Genomic DNA, 20,395 nt, shown 5'->3' on the forward strand with positions numbered 1-20,395 from the left:
TGGATTTGGTTTTCCATTGATATGGGAAAGGCCGACTGCATGCATCTGTAAGAAAACAAGCTAGCTGTGATTCCTGGTATGGCTGGGTAGTGCGATGCAGTTAGTTACTCACTGAATACTCCCTCCCCTGACGAGCTGTGAGCTTCGCAGGAAGGAGCGGTGGGAGGGAAACGGCCAGCCAGGCCTTCTGAGGACTGGCTAAAAGGTCAGTCCCAACAGGGAGGATCCTTGGCCAAGTATCGCACTTCTCCACCTTTTCCTCTGGGCATTTCTGTTCCCAGAGCCCTACAGCACCAGGACAATGGAGATGGGAGGAGGTGGTGGCGGCGGTGGCCTCCGGCTGTGCTGGGAAGGAGGTGTCCATGCTGCTGCTCTAACTTTTGTTGCATGTTGCTCTAGGTAGAGAAGAGCTCCTGGTGTTTCTGTGCGTGGGGCTTCGTGTGCCAATGGTTCAAGGGAAGAGAGTGGTGCAGGTCAGGCTTTGCTGGAGGATCTTCGTGCCAGGAACCAAGTGAATGAATAAATAAATATATTGCTAAGGGAGCATACAGGATTAAGGCATTACCCTGGCAGGGGCAGGCGTGGAAAGGGTCAACCACTTGTTTCTTGTTCCTTACCTTGTGTCAACAGTGAGTTGCAATTCTCTATTTAAGAAAGAATAAACTTCCGTAAGAGGGTGGGAAAAGAGGGCTCACCTTTTTGTGGCACTGCACAGAAGAGCAGGTCCCATACTTTTCTGTGAGGAGCTGGCCATCAGGCATCTGCATGTGCTCCAGCATGCGCCTTTGCCATAGCAAAACATTTTAGTCTTGCCCCTCACTCCCTCCATGTCTATCACAGCTGTTGCAGGTTTTTACACTGGAAAGGATGGTTAGTGTTAACAGGCTGATGTGAAGGGCTTACACTTCCTATACGATGTCTGGTGTAACTCTGGGCACCTACAGTAGAAATTGCAGGTGCTGGTTGTCTTGGTGGGGTGCTGCTCGTTAGAAACACGGAGGATGGATGTGCATTCAACTTTGTCTCTCCACAGGTCTTATTCTGGGCTGAATGTCCAGCTGGATCTCACAACATCTGGGTTTGGCACTTACACCAGCCACTTCTCACTGTTCCCTTGTTTCCCTGCACACACAGACTTACCTCTCGAACACAAACATCTCGACGGTTTCAGCATCTCCTTGGGAGGCAGGAGCCTTGGGTTCAGTTCTTGCCTCTCCATCCAGTGAGCAAATGTAACCACTGCCAAAAAGGCTGTTTTATTCCCTGGTCTAATGGATATTTTCATCGAGAATGAAACAACTTGAGTAAGAGAGGCAAAATACTTCATATCCTCATGAACGGGGCATTCTCCTGAGAAAAAGGTATCTTGGCGAGGGAGTAATTCCCCCTCTCTACCTATACTGTTGAAGCTTGAACAACAAGAAGCCAGCAGTATAACATGGAGCCAGAAGAAGAGCAAATGAGAAGGAATCTGTTACTGTGGTCTGTATGTACCAGGCCATCAGATGAGCAAGCGGACTTTTGGTCCTGGTCCCTCAACAGCTTGTCTTTTACAATTCACCAGCGCTGAATGTTTATTCAGTGGAAATACTGCTGGGAACTAGACTATTGCTTAGTTAATGACTTTGTTCCTGACAAATTTGCATTCTGCACAGTAGTCCCACTTCAACAGAAAGAGCAGATGTGTTGATTTGTTTGGGGCTTGGGGGTTTTTGGGTTATTACAGAAAAGCTGCAGTGGGGAGGCAGAGTGGGCTGGGACTAGAGGCTAACGAGGAGAAAGGCAGAAGCGTTTGGAGCAGAGCATGGAAGTGAGAAAAGGAGGAGGGAGATGGGGGAGTTAGTTACCTGCCCTACCTGGTTATCCTTACACAGAGGGAAAACTGATACACTTGGACCGGTGCCTGTGTATCTGGAAGGAGGCAGTCTGGCACGGCGAGATTTATTAAACAGGAGTTGCTGTAGCTGTTGAAAGTGCAGGGATTTCTATTGCCCAAACCCGACTTGGCAGAGAGAAAGGGAATGGTTTCATGTACAGTCATTCCCGCGGGCTTGGAAAGGAAAGGTGCAGCAGAGATTATGACTTATTCCTTGTGCTCCTGTGACTAGTGCTTTGTGGTAGCCTTCCTTAAAAGCTGAGGTGTGGCCAAAACATAATTCAGCTTCAGGGTTGATTATCGGTGATGTGGAAAACCTTCAGCCAGACTGTGTTTACACCTTTGTTTTACCTCTAATTATAGTACCACTTGATTTAGTTAATTGGATAAATAAATAAATAATATGATGAAACAGGTGCTTAAATGTAGGACAGAGATTAAAAATCATGAATTACTACAATAATCCAAATGATGATTGATCTCAAGCAGTGACTGCATAGACGAAGATGAAATATTCTGGTCAATGACAAATGGCTGTTTGGTGTTCTGTTCTTCGGCTGTGTTTGTTGGGTTTTTTCCAACCATTTGACCATATGAATATTCTGTGCCAGTGAAATACCTTAAGGAATCAGAAACTGTGAATCAACTGTTTAGCAGTCTGGAAACCAGGGTTTTCAAAAGTGAGGAATTTTACAGAGGCAAACTCAGACTTTGTCCATTCTGTTCTTGTAACTATACTTACATGAAGCCAAATACTGTGTTCAGGCTACAGCAAAGCCTAAAAATGTGATGGACCCCTCCCAGTATGGTAATTATGAGAGTATAAGCAGGAGCCTAAGTAAGTTCCCTATAAAAATCAAGATACAGAGTCTGCATCTCAACATCTCTCAGAATAGCCAGCTGAGACACCTGTAAGGAGAAGTCTACAAATTTTTGTAGGGCAGTGCTCCTTCTGGCTTGCCAGAAAGCCAACCAGAGCAGTAGTTAGCAAAGAAGGAGCTGCGCTGGGGTAAGTGAGCTGCGCTTACATCAGGAGGCCAGGTGCCACTCAACACCTAGACGACCTGTGTTATGGGGATTAGGACATTTACCTAACATTATGACTGGATCCCAGCCCTACCAGATCCCAAGAATCTCTAACCATGAGGCTACTGTTAAAAAGGAAAGGGGCCAGTGATGGCACCTCTTGTGCTTTTTTTTTTCCTGGAACTCAGTGCTGACCAGGGCCATTCTGGGGCCTTTGGTAGACTTTGTGTCCTCCATCTCATCTCTGAATTGCAGCAGAGCTTAGGTGTCTCTTTTCCCAGGCTTGGGGACTTCGGGAGTCTGGTTGTCCCCTCTAATTCATTCAGAGATTTTGGTGCCTAATGGTCTTCTAATGTGAGAGTTAGGTGAGTAGAATCTCTCTCTAGGCAAAATGTGACTTTGGTAATGATCTAAACATAAATACACTTTATAAATCATAAGGCTTCATAATAGGGAAATACCTTTCCATGTTACCTGGTGGCAAACTTTAGAAGTAGAGAACTACAGTTCATCTCACTTTTTAATTATTTGGAATGGTCCTTTCCCATGACGCAATTATTACAGCCACTCATTTCTACTGCATTTATCAAAGGAGAAACACTCAGCTAGCATTTGACGCACCAGCCCTGCAGCACTCCCCATCAAATTGTGTGCAGCACAGTCACAGTCCAGTTCTCACTAGCAACTGTTGGAAGAGCGAGCTTACTTCAAAGGGGGAAAAAGTTGTCTTTGAGAATATATTAGGAAAGAAAAACGATAACATTGGTTGTACTCGATAGAAACACATATGATTTTAGCTTTATTTTAGGTATTACTGCATCCTAGTGATGAAACTAGCCAGTGAACACTTCACAGGAGATGGTTCTCCTGAGTTAGATGCTTCTGTGGACATAACTTTGAGACAATGAAGCGACTCTCCCTGGCTAATATAGTTGACTGTCTAGTTCCCTAAGCAATCTGCACATTTTTTCTGTGCCCTTTACTGAATCTTTGTGGATTAAGAAAGGCTGGTTAATCTGTAGCGTATGTGTTCTATAATGACGGCTGGTGCATGCAGACATTGCTCTGAAAGCCGTGCAAGCCAGGAATGGACCGCAGGGGCTTTGCAAATCCCCACAAAGAGCCGTGCACTGATTTTTCAAGCTGCAGAATAATTTCTCAAACAAAACACAGCTGAAGTGCCAAATACAGACTCTCCCCAAGCTGGCCATTACATATGGGTAGTGTCTTCCTAACCAGTTAACTGCTGTGGCTGGGGAAAGCACTGTATCTGTAGGAACACTGAGATTGTTTTGACCCTGACTATATGAGATAATGCTGAGGATAGCAAGGGTTGAAATCATTAACTGTGCTCAAATTGTGCTCATAATGTGCTCAAACTGAGCATATTAATTATGCTCAGAATGCAAGAAAGATTAAAGGAGGGATGCAAAGTTGACCAAATGCTGCAGCTACAGGTCAGCTATTCCTGTCTCATTCTGCCTAAGAGCTTGTAACTGCCTCAGGGTACTGTTCTCACAGTCATGTCCCAGCTCCTGGTTGCCTTCACTGTGAATTCACTAGTTACTGGCTGAGATGGTGAACACATATATATTGATCTGTGCAAATGCAGCAGCTATTTTTCTGAAAAGTCCATCTTTTTGGTATTGCATTAAGATAGAAAGCCAAAACACAATCAAAAAACTCAGTGCAGCGTGCCAGTAACACTGTGTTTGCTGCATCCTCCAGCAGGGAGCAATACAAAATCCTATATGCTGTGAGAGGGGCCCATCCACCACAGGTGCACCTTTCTTGTGTGAGATACAGTGTCTGTAAGACTGTGCTTGGTGGGCATCTGGGCCACCATGGAGAGGACTTGGAAGCAAGATAGCGTTTGGAGTAGAGGAGCAGGATAGCACAGGGGAATAATATTGCTTGTAGGAAATATATGGGGAGGAAGGGCCTCCTAAAGGAGCACAAAGGCACATGGATAGCAATAGGCTATTTGGTTTAGACGAAATGAGGACCTAGGCCAGGATACATGGTGCACTGCTGTAACAGGGCAGTGCTGAATTCCTCTCAACATTTTCTCTTCCATTTCCCAGCTGTGCCATCACAAGTGATGACAGGTAAATCTAAGGCTCAGTCCCTCGTGACCAGCTACACACTACAGGAACTGTTACTACTTATTTAAGTTGCTGCATGCCTGATGCTTTCTGGCTTCTCGGTGTGTGCGCTGGGTGTGTTAGGGCCACAGCAATCCATGGAAGAAGCTGGAGGCCCTGGGACTCCAGCACTAACTTCTGAAATGAGTAATTTAACTTAAACTAGGATATTGCTGGTGTATCAATTTTATCAAACTTGTTCTCTGGAGCATGTCTTGAAATCTGTCATGCTTCTTTTAGATAAACCATTGATTAATGTCTCATTTGCACAAAGCCATAGTGCCTTTCTACTTTCTTGGTTAGTACATTAATCAGGACGAAGCCCATGTTCTTTGCTACTACCTAAGTTAGCCTCTGACAGAGATTTAAGGGATATTTCATCCAATTAAATGGGCATGATTGAACCTGCCATTTTCAGTCTTTGAGCTTAGCTCTGAAGTAAAGTGCAACTGAAAAATATATACAGAAACTGAAATCATAAGGGCTTTGCAACATCTAGCTTTAAAGAATTTTCATGATTATTGTAAACAGAACAACCTGGTAGGAGAAATTTTTTTCTTCTCTTTTTAGATTTCTTTAATAAAGGATTTATGATCATAGAATCATAGAATAGTTTGGGTTGGAAGGACCACTAAAGGTCATCTAGTCCAACCCCCCCGCAATGAGCAGGGACATCTTCAACTAGATCAGGTTGCTCAGAGCCCCGTCCAACCTGACCTGGAATGTTTCCAGGGATGGGGCATCCAACACCTCTCTGGGCAACCTGTGCCAGTGCTTCACCACCCTCAGCATAAAAAATTTCTTCCTTATACCTAGTCTGAATCTACCCTCTTTTAGTTTAAAACTATTACCCCTCGTCCTGTCACAACAGGTCCTGCTAAAAAGTTTGTCCCGATCTTTTTTATAAGCCCCGTTTAAGTACTGATAGGCTGCAATAAGGTCTCCCCAAAGCCTTCTCTTCTCTGGGCTGAACAACCCCAACTCTCTCAGCCTTTCTTCATAGGAGAGGTGTTCCATCCCCCTGATCATTTTCATGGCCCTCTTCTGGACCCACTTTAACAGGTCCGTGTCTTTCTTGTGCTGAGGGCTCCAGAGCTGGACGCAGTGCTCCAGGTGGGGTCTCACCAGAGCAGAGTAGAGGGGCAGAATCACCTCCCTCGACCTGCTGGCCACGCTTCTTTTGACGCAGCCCAGGATATGATTGGCCTTCTGGGCTGCGAGTGCACATTGCTGGCTCAGCTTGGTGTCACCTGCAAACTTGCTGAGGGTGCACTCAATCCCACTGTCTATGTCATTGATGAAGATATTAAACAGTACTGGTCCCAATACGGACCCCTGCAGGATGTCACTCATCACTGATCTCCATCTGGACATTGAGCCGTTGACCACTACCCTCTGGATGCGACCATCTAACCAATTCCTCACCCACCGGACAGTCCACCCATCAAATCCATACCTCTCCAGCTTAGAGAGAAGGATGTTGTGGGGGACCCTGTCAAAGGCCTTACAGAGGTCCAGATAGACGACATCTGTAGCCCTTCCCATGTCCATTGATGCAGTCACCCCATCCTAGAAGGCCACTAGGTTGGTCAGGCAGGACTTGCCCTTGGTAAAGCCATGCTGGCTGTCTCAAATCACCTTCCTGTCCTCCATGTGCCTTAGCATAGCTTCCAGGAGGATCTGTTCCATGATCTTCCCAGGCACAGAGGTGAGACTGACTGGCCTGTAGTTGCCCGGGTCTTCCTTTTTTCCCTTTTTAAAAATGGGGGTTATGTTTCCCCTTTTTCAGTCAGTGGGAACTTCACTGGACTGCCATGACTTCTCAAATACGATGGATAGTGGCTTAGCAACTTCATCCGCCAGTTCCCTCAGGACCCGCGGATGGATTTCATTGGGTCCCATGGACTTGTGCACCTTCAGCGGCCTTAGATGGTCTCGAACCTGATGTTCTCTCACAGTGGGCGGCTCTTCATTCTCCCAGTCCCCGCCTTTGCCTTCTGCGGCTTGGGTGGTGAGGCTCAAGCACTTGCCAGTGAAGACCGAGGCAAAAAAGTCATTGAGTACCTCTGCCTTCTCTGTGTACTGGGTAACCAGGTCTCCTATTTAATTCCAGAGAGGGCCCACATTTTCCCTTGTCTTCCTTTTATCACCAACGTACCTATAGAATCTTTTCTTGTTGCCCTTGATGTCCCTGGCCAGATTTAATTCTATCAGGGATTTAGCTTTCCTAACCTGATCCCTGGCTGCTCGGACAATTTCTCTGTATTCCTCCCAGGATACCTGTCCTTGCCTCAACGCTCTGTAGGCTTCCTTTTTGTGTTTGAGTTTGTCCAGGAGCTCCTTGTTCATCCATGCAGGCCTCCCGGCATTTTTGCCTGACTTCCTCTTTGTTGGGATGCATCACTCCTGAGCTTGAAGGAGGTGATCCTTGAATATTACCCAGCTCTCTTCGGCCCCTCTTCCCTCCAGGGCTTTGTCCCATGCCACTCTACCAAGCAGATCCCTAAAGAGGCCAAAGTCCACTCTCCTGAAGTCCAGGGTAGTGAGCTTGCTGTGCGCCCTGTTTGGTGCCCTAAGGATCTTGAACTCCACCATTTTGTGGTCACTGCAGCCCAGGCTGCCCTTGAGCTTCATATTCCCCACCAGCCCCTCCTTGTTGGCGAGAACAAGGCCCAGCATAGCACCTCTCCTCGTTGGCTGCTCTACCACTTGGAGAAGGAAGTTATCATTGACGCATTCCAGGAACCTCCCGGATTGCTTATGCCCTGCCATGTTGTCCCTCCAACAGATGTCAGGGTGGTTGAAGTCCCCCATGAGGACCAGGGCTTGTGAGCGTGAGGCTGCTCCTATCTGTCTATAGAGGGCCTCATCCGCTCGGTCTTCCTGATCAGGTGGCCTGTAGCAGACCCCCACCGTAATGTCACCTGTCCCTGCCTTCCCTTTAATCCTGACCCACAAGCCCTCTGTCGGCTCCTCATCCATCCCCAGGCAGAGCTCCATGCACTCCAGCTGGTCATTGACACAGAGGGCAACACCCCCTCCTCGTCTCCCCTGCCTGTCCTTCCTAAAGAGCCTGTGTCCCTCCATCCCAACACTCCAGTCATAGGAGCCATCCCACCACATCTCCGTGATGCCAATAAGGTCGTAGCCCTGCAGGCGTGCACACATCTGTAACTCCTCTTGTTTATTCCCCATGCTACGTGTGTTTGCATAGAGGCATTTAAGTTGGGCCCCCGATGAAGCTGTCTTACTGGCTGGAGTTCCTTTGTGCTGCTCTTCAGGCGCTCTCCTGCTGACCTGTGTTCCTTCTCCAGGCTCTGGGCATCTATCGCTGGCCCTGGCATCAAACTGGTAGGAGTGGGATGGACTGAGGTTCCCCTCCCCCGACATCTCTAGTTTAATGATGCTGAAGTAAAAAAAGTAAAGAAGTAAAAAACATTTCTCTGAAAATAAAACAGCCAACTGTTAAGGCTGATTCTTTGAAGTCCACTGCATAAACTTTACTAACTCCCTACTTAATATTAGCTAACTCGTAACTGAATTAGATATCCTAAATCATTCATCAGGCTTGATGTATCCCTATAGGTGGGAAAAGGAAACATCAAAATCATACCGAGACATTAAGTGAAATACTTCTCCAATTAATAAGCTGTTCAAGAAATGTTTTCAGTACTGTAAGTCAGTTTTATTTAAAAAATAGAGTCCAAACATTGTTTTTGATAAGGTGCAACATACATATTTTTTTCTACAATTAAAAAACCCAAAACCAAAGCAAAACAATATTCATAATTATAGTGTCATTCCAACACGGAATCAGTGGGTCTCCTGTAATCCTTAAACATTCTTTCCCTGCTTCATCAAAGCATAAGAATTAATAATTAGTATCACTGTGACAGCCAAAGGGTCTGGCTGATGTCATCCATGTTCTGTACTTTAATAATAAACTTTCTGGTACAGATTGCTTCAAGTACACATTGGAAGCTGAATGTAACTGTAACACAGTTCATGCAAAACAAAGGTACAATACTGAACTTGCATCATTTAAAGAGTTTTGTTGTCATGTTTAGTTTGACATCTTCAAAGTCCAACTGCTTGAACACGAGGATTGAACTGAGGTTGCATAAAGTGAGCACTGTATACTAAAGTACTTATGTAACTCTCAGATTGATCAGGCTACGTGACTATCTTGAGCTCTAAAAATTGAAATAAATACTTAAGGCTGAGATCTATGCCTCTTGGAGTCTATTCAGTAACTTCTGAGACATATTTGGGAATACAGATGGAAGACAGTGACAGATAATGGGCTTGTTATGGGGAAATACATTAAAACATTACATCAGAACTGCATTTTTTGAGAAAAGCATGTTATTAATTTATATTAAGAGCGTTCCCCATTCAGCCAGTCAAGCTAAAAGAGCAATCAAGACAGTAGCATGGAGGAAGTTCAACAGAAAGACAGCCAATTACCGTCTCTGGAAGTGTCTGAAGTGCTAAGTTTTCTAATTAGCAAAGTCTGTCCAGTTTCAAAACCCTTCTTGTCATTCTAGCATCACCTCAGCCTTGGTAATGCCAAGCAGCTGAAGCTAGCTATGGCTATGTCATTTCTGGAGAGCTAGATATCGGTCCCTGCTCTAAGGGGGTTTAACATATTTTGAACAAGGAGCAGCAGTCTAACCACCCACGTAGAGTTACACATCCAAAGCTTTTTTCCTTGACCCCTTAGATATTTAAACCATTCCATCTAAAGAGGAACGTGTTTGATAGAAAAGAGCTGGACCCCCATTTACCTGCCTTCTGCCTGGGGGGGTAGTCCCAGGGTGAAACTGCACCCACAATAAGTGCATGCATCTCAATTCCTTCTGTTGTTGTTTCTTACAAACCACCATGTTGGTTTTATGGATCCTGTTCTTAAGCCCTGAGGGCTCCTCATATGCAGTCTAATAAGACGAGGTGACAAGCTGTAATAGGGCTGACTGTTGGTTTTAGTAGATCAGGCCTCTGGATATTAATGGGAATTAGCCACAAAAGTTTATGCCTATGCATAGCCACGGACTGAGTTTAAGATGATAACCCAAGTCAATACCCAAATGAGTTTGTATTCATGGTCAGTTTAATCTCAGTTAGGTGACTCCGTGTCTTTGTCTCAGGAAATGACAATTTTTTCAGTGTTGATATACCATCCTGGTTCCTGTTAGCAAACATTGCCCTCAGTACTATCAGTGTTCTTCAGAGTTAGCTCTGCCATGGACTTACATGCTAATGCAGCATGGACTGAAATTTCCTTGGCTAACAGAGAAGGCTTTAGATCTCTCCTTTTCCCTGACATACGTGAAGCCTTGAGTTTGATTTCAAATAGCAGATAAATTCACTTCTCAATTTATTTCTCTTGGTTTATGAGCGAAAGAGGTATTTTAGTGTTCAAGTGGGGAGAGTATGCACACTTGTTTCCTACGTAAATATAAAGGAAGATGGAGAAAGTGTTCATCAAACATGTATGTATTAACATTAAGCGCTATAAAAGTGAAAAGTAGAACACAGTCCTTCAGTTTTAATTTCAGAACAAGATTGCCCTCAAAAGTCAGCCTATTTATCTTACTCCAAATCCCTTAGATTCTAATTTTGGGTAGGAACTGACATTCGTACTAAGCCCCTTTTGGGTTTAGTTGTGGGAATGCACTGATTTTATGATGGCATCTCTGTTCAAATGAGGGAATCCAATGTTTATGAGCTTGGTTGTTGACTTGGTTGGTTTTTTATGAGTTTGGCTGATGATAGCTTCATAGAAAAACACAAGAAACAACAGTATTATGTTGTATTTCCTATTCTCAGAAGGAAAGGGTTGCTCAGTTCTGTAGTTTACATAGTTTTAACAATATCCCTTTAATAATACATTGTACTGCAGATGTTCAGTTAACAAAAAGTATACACTGAAATATTTATGGGCTTTGGCCACAACTACGTATATTTATGTCAGTCTGTTGCAAACACTATTGTTAAATGGAGTACTTAGCAGATTAAAATTATGCCTTTACTTCCGTTTCTTTTACTTAAACAATTTGGGCCATACTTTGTGTGAACGCAGTGGGACACATGCCAGAAGGAAGCAGGGTCACTGGAGATAAGAGGAGGAATTTGTGACATGTAACTTTGGGCATCTAACCTAGGGTGCACCTGGCTAGTTGTCTCAGTTCAGGGACACAATAATCATGCACATTGCCTACATGTTGGATCAACAGCCTGGCTTTTGTCTGGAGTAAGCAACAGGCTCTTCTGGCATGAAAGGACTCCCCTCATCTCTGTCCATGAAGACCATCTGGATGCAATGCACTTGAGCTACCGGTATCTGTATGAATTTGAACAAAAATACCAAAGGTCTTAGATGCCTCAATGAAAGGTCCAGACTCTCAGAAGGTCTGAAGGGGATTCAGGGCATCTAAGTTAGGATGCAACCTCTCTCCAAGCTTTAAGCTTATAGTTATAAAGCAAACCCTGGGCGGTGTGGGTTATGTGTTACTGAGAGTAGAATTTGGTCTTCTGTTACTGATAGCAGTAAAGTGCTTGTATATTAACACAGACAATGTTGACTCTGTGCATCTCACATAGGACCAGAACAAGGGTTTAGGAAAATTTAGCATTTTTACCTGAGTGACTTGGAGGTCCCTGCCGGGGGCTGTTAAATCTTGTGTTCTTGCTGCAGACAGGTCAATAATTAAAGCTTTGCTATTGTTGTTTGCATTCTCAGTCCCTTTGATCGTATCCAGCCACGGTGTTGTGGAGATGGATTCCACAGTCCTATGACTGGCAGATGCATAGAGTAGATCTGCTATAGAATAAATGTCTGTGACTGTTAAATTAACTTCAGCAATCTCTTGGCAGGTGCAGACAAATGCCAAGAAATAGCAATGACGAACTAAATGGAGAATCAGGAATCAATGCAGAACTTCATTAGTTTGTGAAAAATGATGATGTACACAAGGGGAGACAGGTGAGGGATTCAATCTCTTGTCACCAACATTGATGAGAGCTGGATACCAGTCTCCCTTTAGTGCCTTTGAAAATTCCTCCACAGGCTTTAATGCTTTTTCCCGTTGTCACATCAAACCACATAATACTAAATATTACAGTACCTGTATGCAAAATTGCATAGAGAAATAATAAATCCTTACAAATAAGTCACATTTCAACATTAATAAAGGGAAGCTGATTGAATTTTATACAGTCTAGCATTTCTGTCAAAGGACTAAAGCAGGGAGCAGAGGACACTACGTTTTGAAGTGAGTTGAAGTGTGTTCTTGCTCCTTTAACTCCAGTCCTGATTCACTTAACTTTTACAAAAATAAATGAAGATGACAAAATCTTTCGTTTTAAAATATGACGATTTTTTTCCCTCATGAAAATGGTATAATTCAGTAGCAAATAGCCATTCTTTCAGTAACAAAACCAACTGACATTACTCATACACACGCTCTAGTTTGGAACACAAATCTTTACATCTGTTAACAGCTTATACATAAACAGTGTCTGCTAGTCTTCACACCTGCCTCGAGAGTTACTGTGAACGTTGATGCATCCCACCGGCTCTCCTGGCTCTGTCCCTAAGCACTACATCACTTACACCCACCAACGCTCCAGCTGAGCTGTTGGGAATCTTACTAAGGAAACACAGCTTGCTGTCTGCAGCTGCTCGGAGCTTCTAAACTGCCTTCCTCATTAAATAAGTGCCGTCCTGCACCCACTCCTTCTGTCAGAGGCATATTGGGCCATTCCTTATACACATTACTTTCTCCCTTTAAACAAAATGAAACACCAAACATAGCCTTTGTGTTAATCTAGAAGGGATTCCTTTGGGGTTACTTTCTTCTTCCTTTACCAGTCTAGTTAAACATGATAGATTCAGGGTCCTGGTTTGCCATTTGAGCCATATGTCTTAATACATCCTTTTTAGTTATGATACCCAGCAGCCTCCTAGAGGAGAAAAGGAAAGGAAAGGTCAACAATCATCTCATTTATCATCCGTTTTTTTCCCCTGTTCAGCTGCAGGGACATTTTGCGAGTGCTTCAGCATAGCACTGTCCATCTCATCCATTCCCCAATAATTATCTTTTATAAAAAGCATTCTCACCTCACGTATTTTTACTACCCCAGCCATGATCATTAAGTGAAATACATTAAGTGAAATACTTCGGTTTGTTACCTCTTTTTGTTGGGAGCATGACTGAGCGAGGAGCTACAACTACTGACAATTTGTACAATAAAGCAATGAGTTTCCTTAGGCTCAGGCTGCAGAGGACCAACAGCACAAAACCAAGGCACCAATGCCCTGAGCTAGGGCATGGGGTTTAGTAATACACAAACTAAGCTAAAGCACAGACTTTCTGAAAGCACTGTCCAACAGCATAATTCCTTCAAATCTGAGTGATAATTTCTCATTTATGTGAACATAAATGAATGATATCTGTCAAGAAAGATGAGGCCTATGGGATGTCTGGCCCCAAGAGTCAAAAATTTCCTAACCCTCAGCATTCAAGGGCTTTTATTTCCAGTCCTTGAAGGCCACGAGGCACTGAATTTTGAAACTATGTCATTGTTATATTTTTTCCACCTTTCATTTCTTGTAAGTGCTAGAACTGAAGATCAAAATTTCCAAATCCAAGTGTTTAAAATCAGGACCTAAATCTGTGTCCCGATAATGGTCCTTCTTTTCTTAATGCTGAAGACACTTCATTGATAGTAACAGCTGCAATATATTTGAATAACAAAAAGGCTTTTTGTAGAAAACTAAATTTTAGTCTTCCACATTTGAAAATGGTGGCTCTGGTTTTGCTATCCTGTTGTAAAGTTTCGTCTTACCACTAGATCCTGAGATGAGCAATGCTCTCAGAATAGCTCAAATCCCATTGGAATTATGGGATGTTATTTCTAGTGCACATGGTGCAGCTTTTTACTCTTCTAATTTCATGTTTGCCCACACTTCTTCATCTGTTTTTTGTGGACTTTTGGTTTATATGCCTTTCCGTTTTCCTTTAAAGAAAGCAGAGCAGATTAATTTTCCTCCACTGACATCTCTATTACAGTCTTCACAAGCATCTAATCTAGCTGGATGTCTAGGAACACGCACGTCCTTTGCAAACAATACTACTTGCCAGATCTGCCTCTTGAAAACTGAACGACAGTGGGAGTCAGAACCGTTTATTTTGTATTTATCTTTACCTTATCTAAATGACAATACACTAGGGATTTGAGAGAACAGAATGAAACATGACACCCGGCAAGGGCCATTTTTGTTCTGAGTCCGACTTCTTTTGCTGCCCTGGAGAGAGACTGGGTGAGCTTCCCTTAATCTTCCATTCACAAAATAGACAAAAATCAAAATATGCACTTGACTGTCTCAGAGGTGCTGATTAATTAGCTACTGTCTAGACCTGGCTTTAAACAGGAAAAACAGTGGTTTTGTTAGTGCTGAAGAAAGTCTCCTCAGATTCTCTAAGCGTGCTTGACTCAGCATCTACTCACCCACTGCGAGTGACAAGACACTGCCGGAGTCCGAGTTTCCGGAAAATATCTACCACAGTCTCCATTGGCGTGTGGTCAGTGACAGTGAAAGGGCTCAGGTTGAGAATACGCCGCAGCTTCAGTGGATGGGGACTGTTGGGTGGCAGTTCTGGGGGGTCTTCAGTGAAATAGACGATGGAGTTGCTCACCACCCCATCCTGACGCTGTCTTGCATTCTCTGTACAACAGAAAGATCAAGGTAGTCAGTGAGTTAGGCTTGATAACAAAACAAAAAAATTATCCTCCTTTGGAAAGCAAAGGTGGTAGTAGCTTTTTGTCTTAAACGTACTGAGGCCCCGGAAGCTGGGGTTACAGAGGAAACCTGAATTTCCTTGAGACATTGTTCTCTTGAAGCAAATGTAAGTGATATTTTTTACACATACATACTTTTGCTTGGTTGGGATAATGCTTTTCTGAATAAACATGCAGCTCATTGCATTCACAAACACCACTGATCCGATTTCTGTCAAATTCAAATGATTATATATCATTTCCTCCATTGTGAGAATCACAACAGAAACTTCTATTATATGCCCAGAGGAGTAGAGTCAACAGCCTGTGTACGGTCCCAGCTGGCTTGGAGCAGTATGCTTGTTCCCAGACTTCTCAGTGGAGTGGGGGAAATCTGGGCATGGTGAATGGATTTATGAACACAAAGCTAGGGCAAGACAAATTCACATCCCAGGGATCTGGGGGCAGCGTGGGTGTTGTTCTAGACCAGCACACCTCTCTGGCAAGCAGGGTGAATTTTGTGGTTTTGTACTTAATGCCTTAAATAGAGCTTGCATATCTAGATTTTAAAAGGGCAGAAAAAATCAGCATCCTACTTAGAGGAAAATAGTAAAGGGAGGAACAATATATAGCAGTAAATGAGTTTGATACATTTTTCTCAACAGTACATATTTGACCACTTTCAAAAGCTCAAAAGCTATCATTCATACTTTGATCAAACTATGAAGTGAACTTTACACTACATCTGGACTTTACACGATCAGTATAAGCCTTTTACTTTAAAGTATGCTCCAACAAGAATTCTTAGCATTGAAGTGGTTTATTTTCTTTGTAGCGTTTACCTGATTTATACTCAACACTACAGGGCATGACCAATATATGAGATGGATTTCCAAATGATAGACAACTTCTCTCTCCCCAGAATAAGCATATCATGTGTTTGGCTCTTAGGGTTTAACTCTTTCTTCTTTTTTGTATAAATTCTTGGAAATGGCTGGAATTATTATCTTTGATTAATATAGGTTGTTTCTGTTCTTGAGAGGTACAGCAAATCAGACATACTCAAAGCGTATGTATATATTCTTGGAGCTCATTGCCATCAATCAAAGCGCAGAAACCTGCTCCTGCGATTTGTAATGTGTAGACAGTAATGGTTTCCAACATGTTCCAGCTGCATTTTTTTCCCTTTAACGATCATTGTCTTGTAATATTTCTGGAACTGAAGCAGTGCTGGCTCAAACCTAATATCAGTACAGTATATGATTTTCAACCTTCTCACCCCACATATTACAAGCCCTATTGCAATTTATAGGAATGATGCTAAGTTTGTCTCATCTTGTTTTGAATCATACATCTAATTTCAAGTGTGAACATGCCTGCATAGCTCTTTGATATATGATCTGTGGTAAGAGGTAACATTAATCAAACTGAAGGTAACTCCCACCCTTTGATAAAAACCCTTGACAGCTAGGTATTTCCTTCCCGAAGCTGCACCCAAAGCAATAGGCCCGAGCATTTCAGTTACCGCATTGCTGTTCCCAAGGCAGCAGTGACCCTGGATAACAGTGATTAGCCAAAGCCATGACTTCACTCTTCAAAGTCAAACATCTCTCTTGAGAAATTTGAATGATGTAGTACTATTGAGCAAATTCAGTGGCATCAGAAAAATGGTGGACTTTGTACGCAGTCCCACTGGATGGGGGAGTTAGAGTAAAGGTAAAACAGAAGAACAGATCATTTTTGCAGTCAGTGGGTAAGAAAAACAGATATAGCTTAACAGAAAGAGCAAGGCAAATGGATGACGATGTCTGGTTTTACAGAGTAATCTATGCAGAAGGCTCTTGTCATAGTTAGAGAGTGAATTTGTTCTCTCAAATGTGAAACGGCCTCTCATATTCAGGAGTTCACGGTTCACAGCCTACATTAACTATGTTGCTCTCTCAACTCCACAGTGGGAAAAGTACATTATACAGGCCACCTGGCTTGTGTCCAAGACTCTGCCTTTTGTACGATGCCTCCGAAGCTGGCTAAATTTAAGAAGAGCTTTACAGGGTTGAATAATTCCCTCCATAAGACTGTGAAGTAGGTGCCATCTAAAATGTAGACACCTATTCCCAGGGGGTGACTCTGCCCACCTGACCTGCCTACCTGCCCAACAAGGACCAGAGGAAGGATGCAATCCTCCTGAAGGTGCTTCTGAGCAATTGGAAGTGGCATTGCAATTCACTTTACAGGGACTGGATGCATTTCTAGAGCATGCTTAGTGCCCCACTTAGTAAGAAAGAAATTATGTAGGGGTGAATCACGAGGCAGAGCGCTGTGTGTGAACACACATTTGATGCAGGATTTAACGGCCATTGCCTTCATCCAAGAAGTCAGTTGCGTGAGGGAATCGGAGTACTTCCCCAGAGTATTCCTTGGGCCACCACACTGCTGATGCACAATTTATTGGGCCAGAGAAAGCAACTGAAGCTTCTTGGTTGAAAGCATGTCTACATAGTGCAATGTGTTGTCATATAGAGGCACCAAAGCTCGTTCAAACTGAGGAGGCATTCTGCAGGGCACAATGCAGTGAAAGAAGAGATACTGGTACGGGCCTGACTCTGCTTTTCAGAAGACCTCATTCCCTGGGTACAGCGCTGCACAGATGGGGCTTATACTCTTCCCAGACATAACTCCAGTATCTCTGTATGCTGTCAGGCTGAGCAGGAGATAAAAACTTGAACAGGAGAATAAAAGATGCTTCACCAAATGTGATGTTTACCTCTTGGCAAGTAATTTTGTAGTTTAAGGAGACTTAGCGTATGGCTCCATGAACACAACTATGAAGCAAGCTGAGGTGAAGGTTTGCAACACATTAGCCACTCTGGGGAAATGATGAACAATGACTTCTTCTGCAATAAACGCAAAACAACTTTGGCCTTCAATGAAAGAGCATTAGCTATCAAAAAGTTGCCAGCACGGTACAAAACCAGTGTCTTGCCCTGCCCTGTACTGGAACCATATACTGTGTCTTTTGGAAAAGTGAAACCAAATCCAGATTTTAGGTCACAAAGACACAAACCGTACTGGAAATATTAACTGTTTATCACAGTCGCCACAGAATAACATCAGGAGCTGTCATACTCAACCCAAGAGAAAAAGGGTCACCAAAGGTCCCTGACAGCTGAAGATTACAGGAAAACTTATCTATGCAGAGAAGTTTTCGATTTTAAATCTCAGTTCTGCCTCAGATCCTATGAAAGATGCTCTTAATTAGAGCTGATCAGGAAACAGTACCTTTTCCTCTGGAAAATGTGGACATCAAAGAAACAGTTTTTGAACAGGAAAGCATTTTGATCTAAAATGTTCGCTGAGTTTATTTTTAACTGATTTCTTTGTTATCAGTGCATAGCTGGACATTTTCACACATCCCCTAGCAAGCCCATTCAGCCATGTTGCCATTTATGGCCTGAATCAAAAGACTCGGTTCCTCAAACTTCTCTGACTCGCTTCAGACAACGTCTGATCTTTCTGCTTTTAAAGTGAGGGCTCTGCATCTTCACTCCATGCAATTTTCCCACTGACATACCTCCCTGCAAAGGAGACGCAAAAGGCTATGAGGTTCGGATGGCAGCAAGTGTTACAGCCATGACATGGCACAGACAGTGTAAAAGCCAGACACAGGGTACGCTAAATACATCTAATTAAGGTTTTTTACTTCTCACGGGGGAATGCAGAAGACATTTGAAAATCATTAGCAAAAGCCGGATAAAATACAAACTCTTTTATAAATGGTATCAGCTCTTGGCATTTACACATTTGGTGAAACTTCAGACACATATTTACTTTCCTAGCTTGGCCATACAAGGCATCTTTTGTTACTACCAAAGGAAGATTAGCCCTCTGAGAAAATCAGTTGTTTCAAAGGGGTATTGCAGCTAGTAGCCTTGGACGTCATCTTGGTGTCTTTAAAATCCTCTTATACAGAGATTGGTATACAGAGGTTTATAACTTCATGGAGACTTTTTTTTTGCTTGTTTTTGGAGGAGCGAGGAAGGAGCAACCAGTGATAGTGGGCTTTTAATGAAAAAGTTAGATTCCCACGCTCCTTGGAAGTTAAATTACAATTGTACAATTAGAGGAGCTGTAGAACTGGCAGTAAGGCCTGTTCTGCTTTCCTGTGTTTTGAGAAATCAGTGATATAACTAAATGCAAAATTAATTCAGTTTATAAACTATTTTCTCTAACTGAACTGACAACTTACACCACAGAAGGGAAAAAATGAGAAAAGAATTTCTTACTGAAGAGAATTCCGCACTACATTTTAAGGGGAGAAAACTGGGCTCTGTCATTTCTTTTCTTCTTCTGCATGTAGTATTGATGCAGCATTGGTGACTTTCTGCTATGGGATGAGAAGAAGGGAATCAAGTAACAGCTGAGTGTCCTTAAATAAATTAATATAAATTTTCTGTCTAATCACTTAGACGGAGTCTTTTTACATCCAGGAGACAAAAATAAATATGCATTAAAAAACCATGTGCTTTAAAGAGCACTGTTATTTTAAATTTTATTTTAGCTTTGTGAGAAGTGAGCAGGAAAGTGGCCCTCTAAAATAGCCCTGATTTTCCACTTACGGATTTTCTTTTCTGAAGAATATGGGAGTTTCCATCTGAGACAACAGCTTTTTAAAGGTGCCTGAAGCGGAGGGATGAAACAGGCCTACACAGAATGGAGTAATTCCATGTTAAAGAGCTTTGGATATGCCAGACATTCCACTCCCCTGAAAAGTATAAGGCAACCATGCCCAGTCAGCAGCCTGCCTGCCTGCCCAGCTGGCCCTCAGCACCACAGGACTGCCAGAATTGGGAGTGGACCGTGGGGTGGATTTCCCAGGCTCGCAGACCTCTGCAGCTCCGGATGCCCTGGCTACGGGGAAGGTGGGAACACTTGCTTTCATCCAATATACTTGTCTCTCCAATCCCCACCTAGCCATCAGGCCAACCAGGAAAGGACCTGATGGGTCAAAACCTGTAAAGACCTGGATCAGGCTCTCAGGCAACCAGCCAGCTATCCACTGGATGCTTGACAAAACTCAGCCATCTTTACCAAACAAGATCCTCCACTGAAAAGCTTTCCACACCTAGCGCAAAAAGCCTGCATGTGAGAAAAATTGAGATAGTGCAACAGAAAGAAGCACAGGGACTTGCACTTCATCACAGGGTGACAAAGGTTCACGACTGCCCCAGTGGCCCACAGATACTATAGGAAGCTCAGCACTGCAGTGGCTTTTCATCTGGTTCTGACAAAACTTCTGGCCATATGAGTTGGGTTTATCTCTCTTGTCTCTAGCAGAATTGTATTGTACTGTTGTGAGTGACAACAAAACTAAGCCCACAAAAGTCAAGCCCACAGAAGTCTCCCAGGTGGTATGCTATAATAGAAAAGCTTCCAGCTATGGGTCGTAGCAACTAGTAAAAGCCAGACTTGGGGAAAAAGTTAGATTTGGTTCTTATTTATCCATTCTTCAAGGTGAATAACACTGGTAACATCCTACCCTACCAAAATTCCTATCAAAATCAAACTT

The 20,395-nt window shown here is 43.2% G+C and overlaps 1 protein-coding gene across 2 annotated transcripts in view; it reads right to left on the reverse strand.

The window, feature by feature from the left end:
• Window positions 1-8,716: 8,716 nt before the first annotated feature.
• Window positions 8,717-20,395, reverse strand: part of CLCN4 (chloride voltage-gated channel 4) — a 48,711-nt gene continuing 37,032 nt past the window's right edge. For both annotated transcript variants that reach the window (XM_076357732.1, XM_076357742.1), the window contains exons 11-12: window positions 14,560-14,776; window positions 8,717-13,011 (exon numbers count right to left, since the gene is read on the reverse strand). In XM_076357732.1, coding sequence (XP_076213847.1) covers window positions 12,921-13,011; window positions 14,560-14,776 — 308 coding nt within the window. In that variant the 3' untranslated portion in view covers window positions 8,717-12,920. The remainder of the gene's footprint in view (window positions 13,012-14,559; window positions 14,777-20,395) is intronic.

Source organism: Aptenodytes patagonicus, chromosome 1 (assembly GCF_965638725.1).
Source record: "Aptenodytes patagonicus chromosome 1, bAptPat1.pri.cur, whole genome shotgun sequence".
NCBI lineage: Eukaryota > Metazoa > Chordata > Aves > Sphenisciformes > Spheniscidae > Aptenodytes > Aptenodytes patagonicus.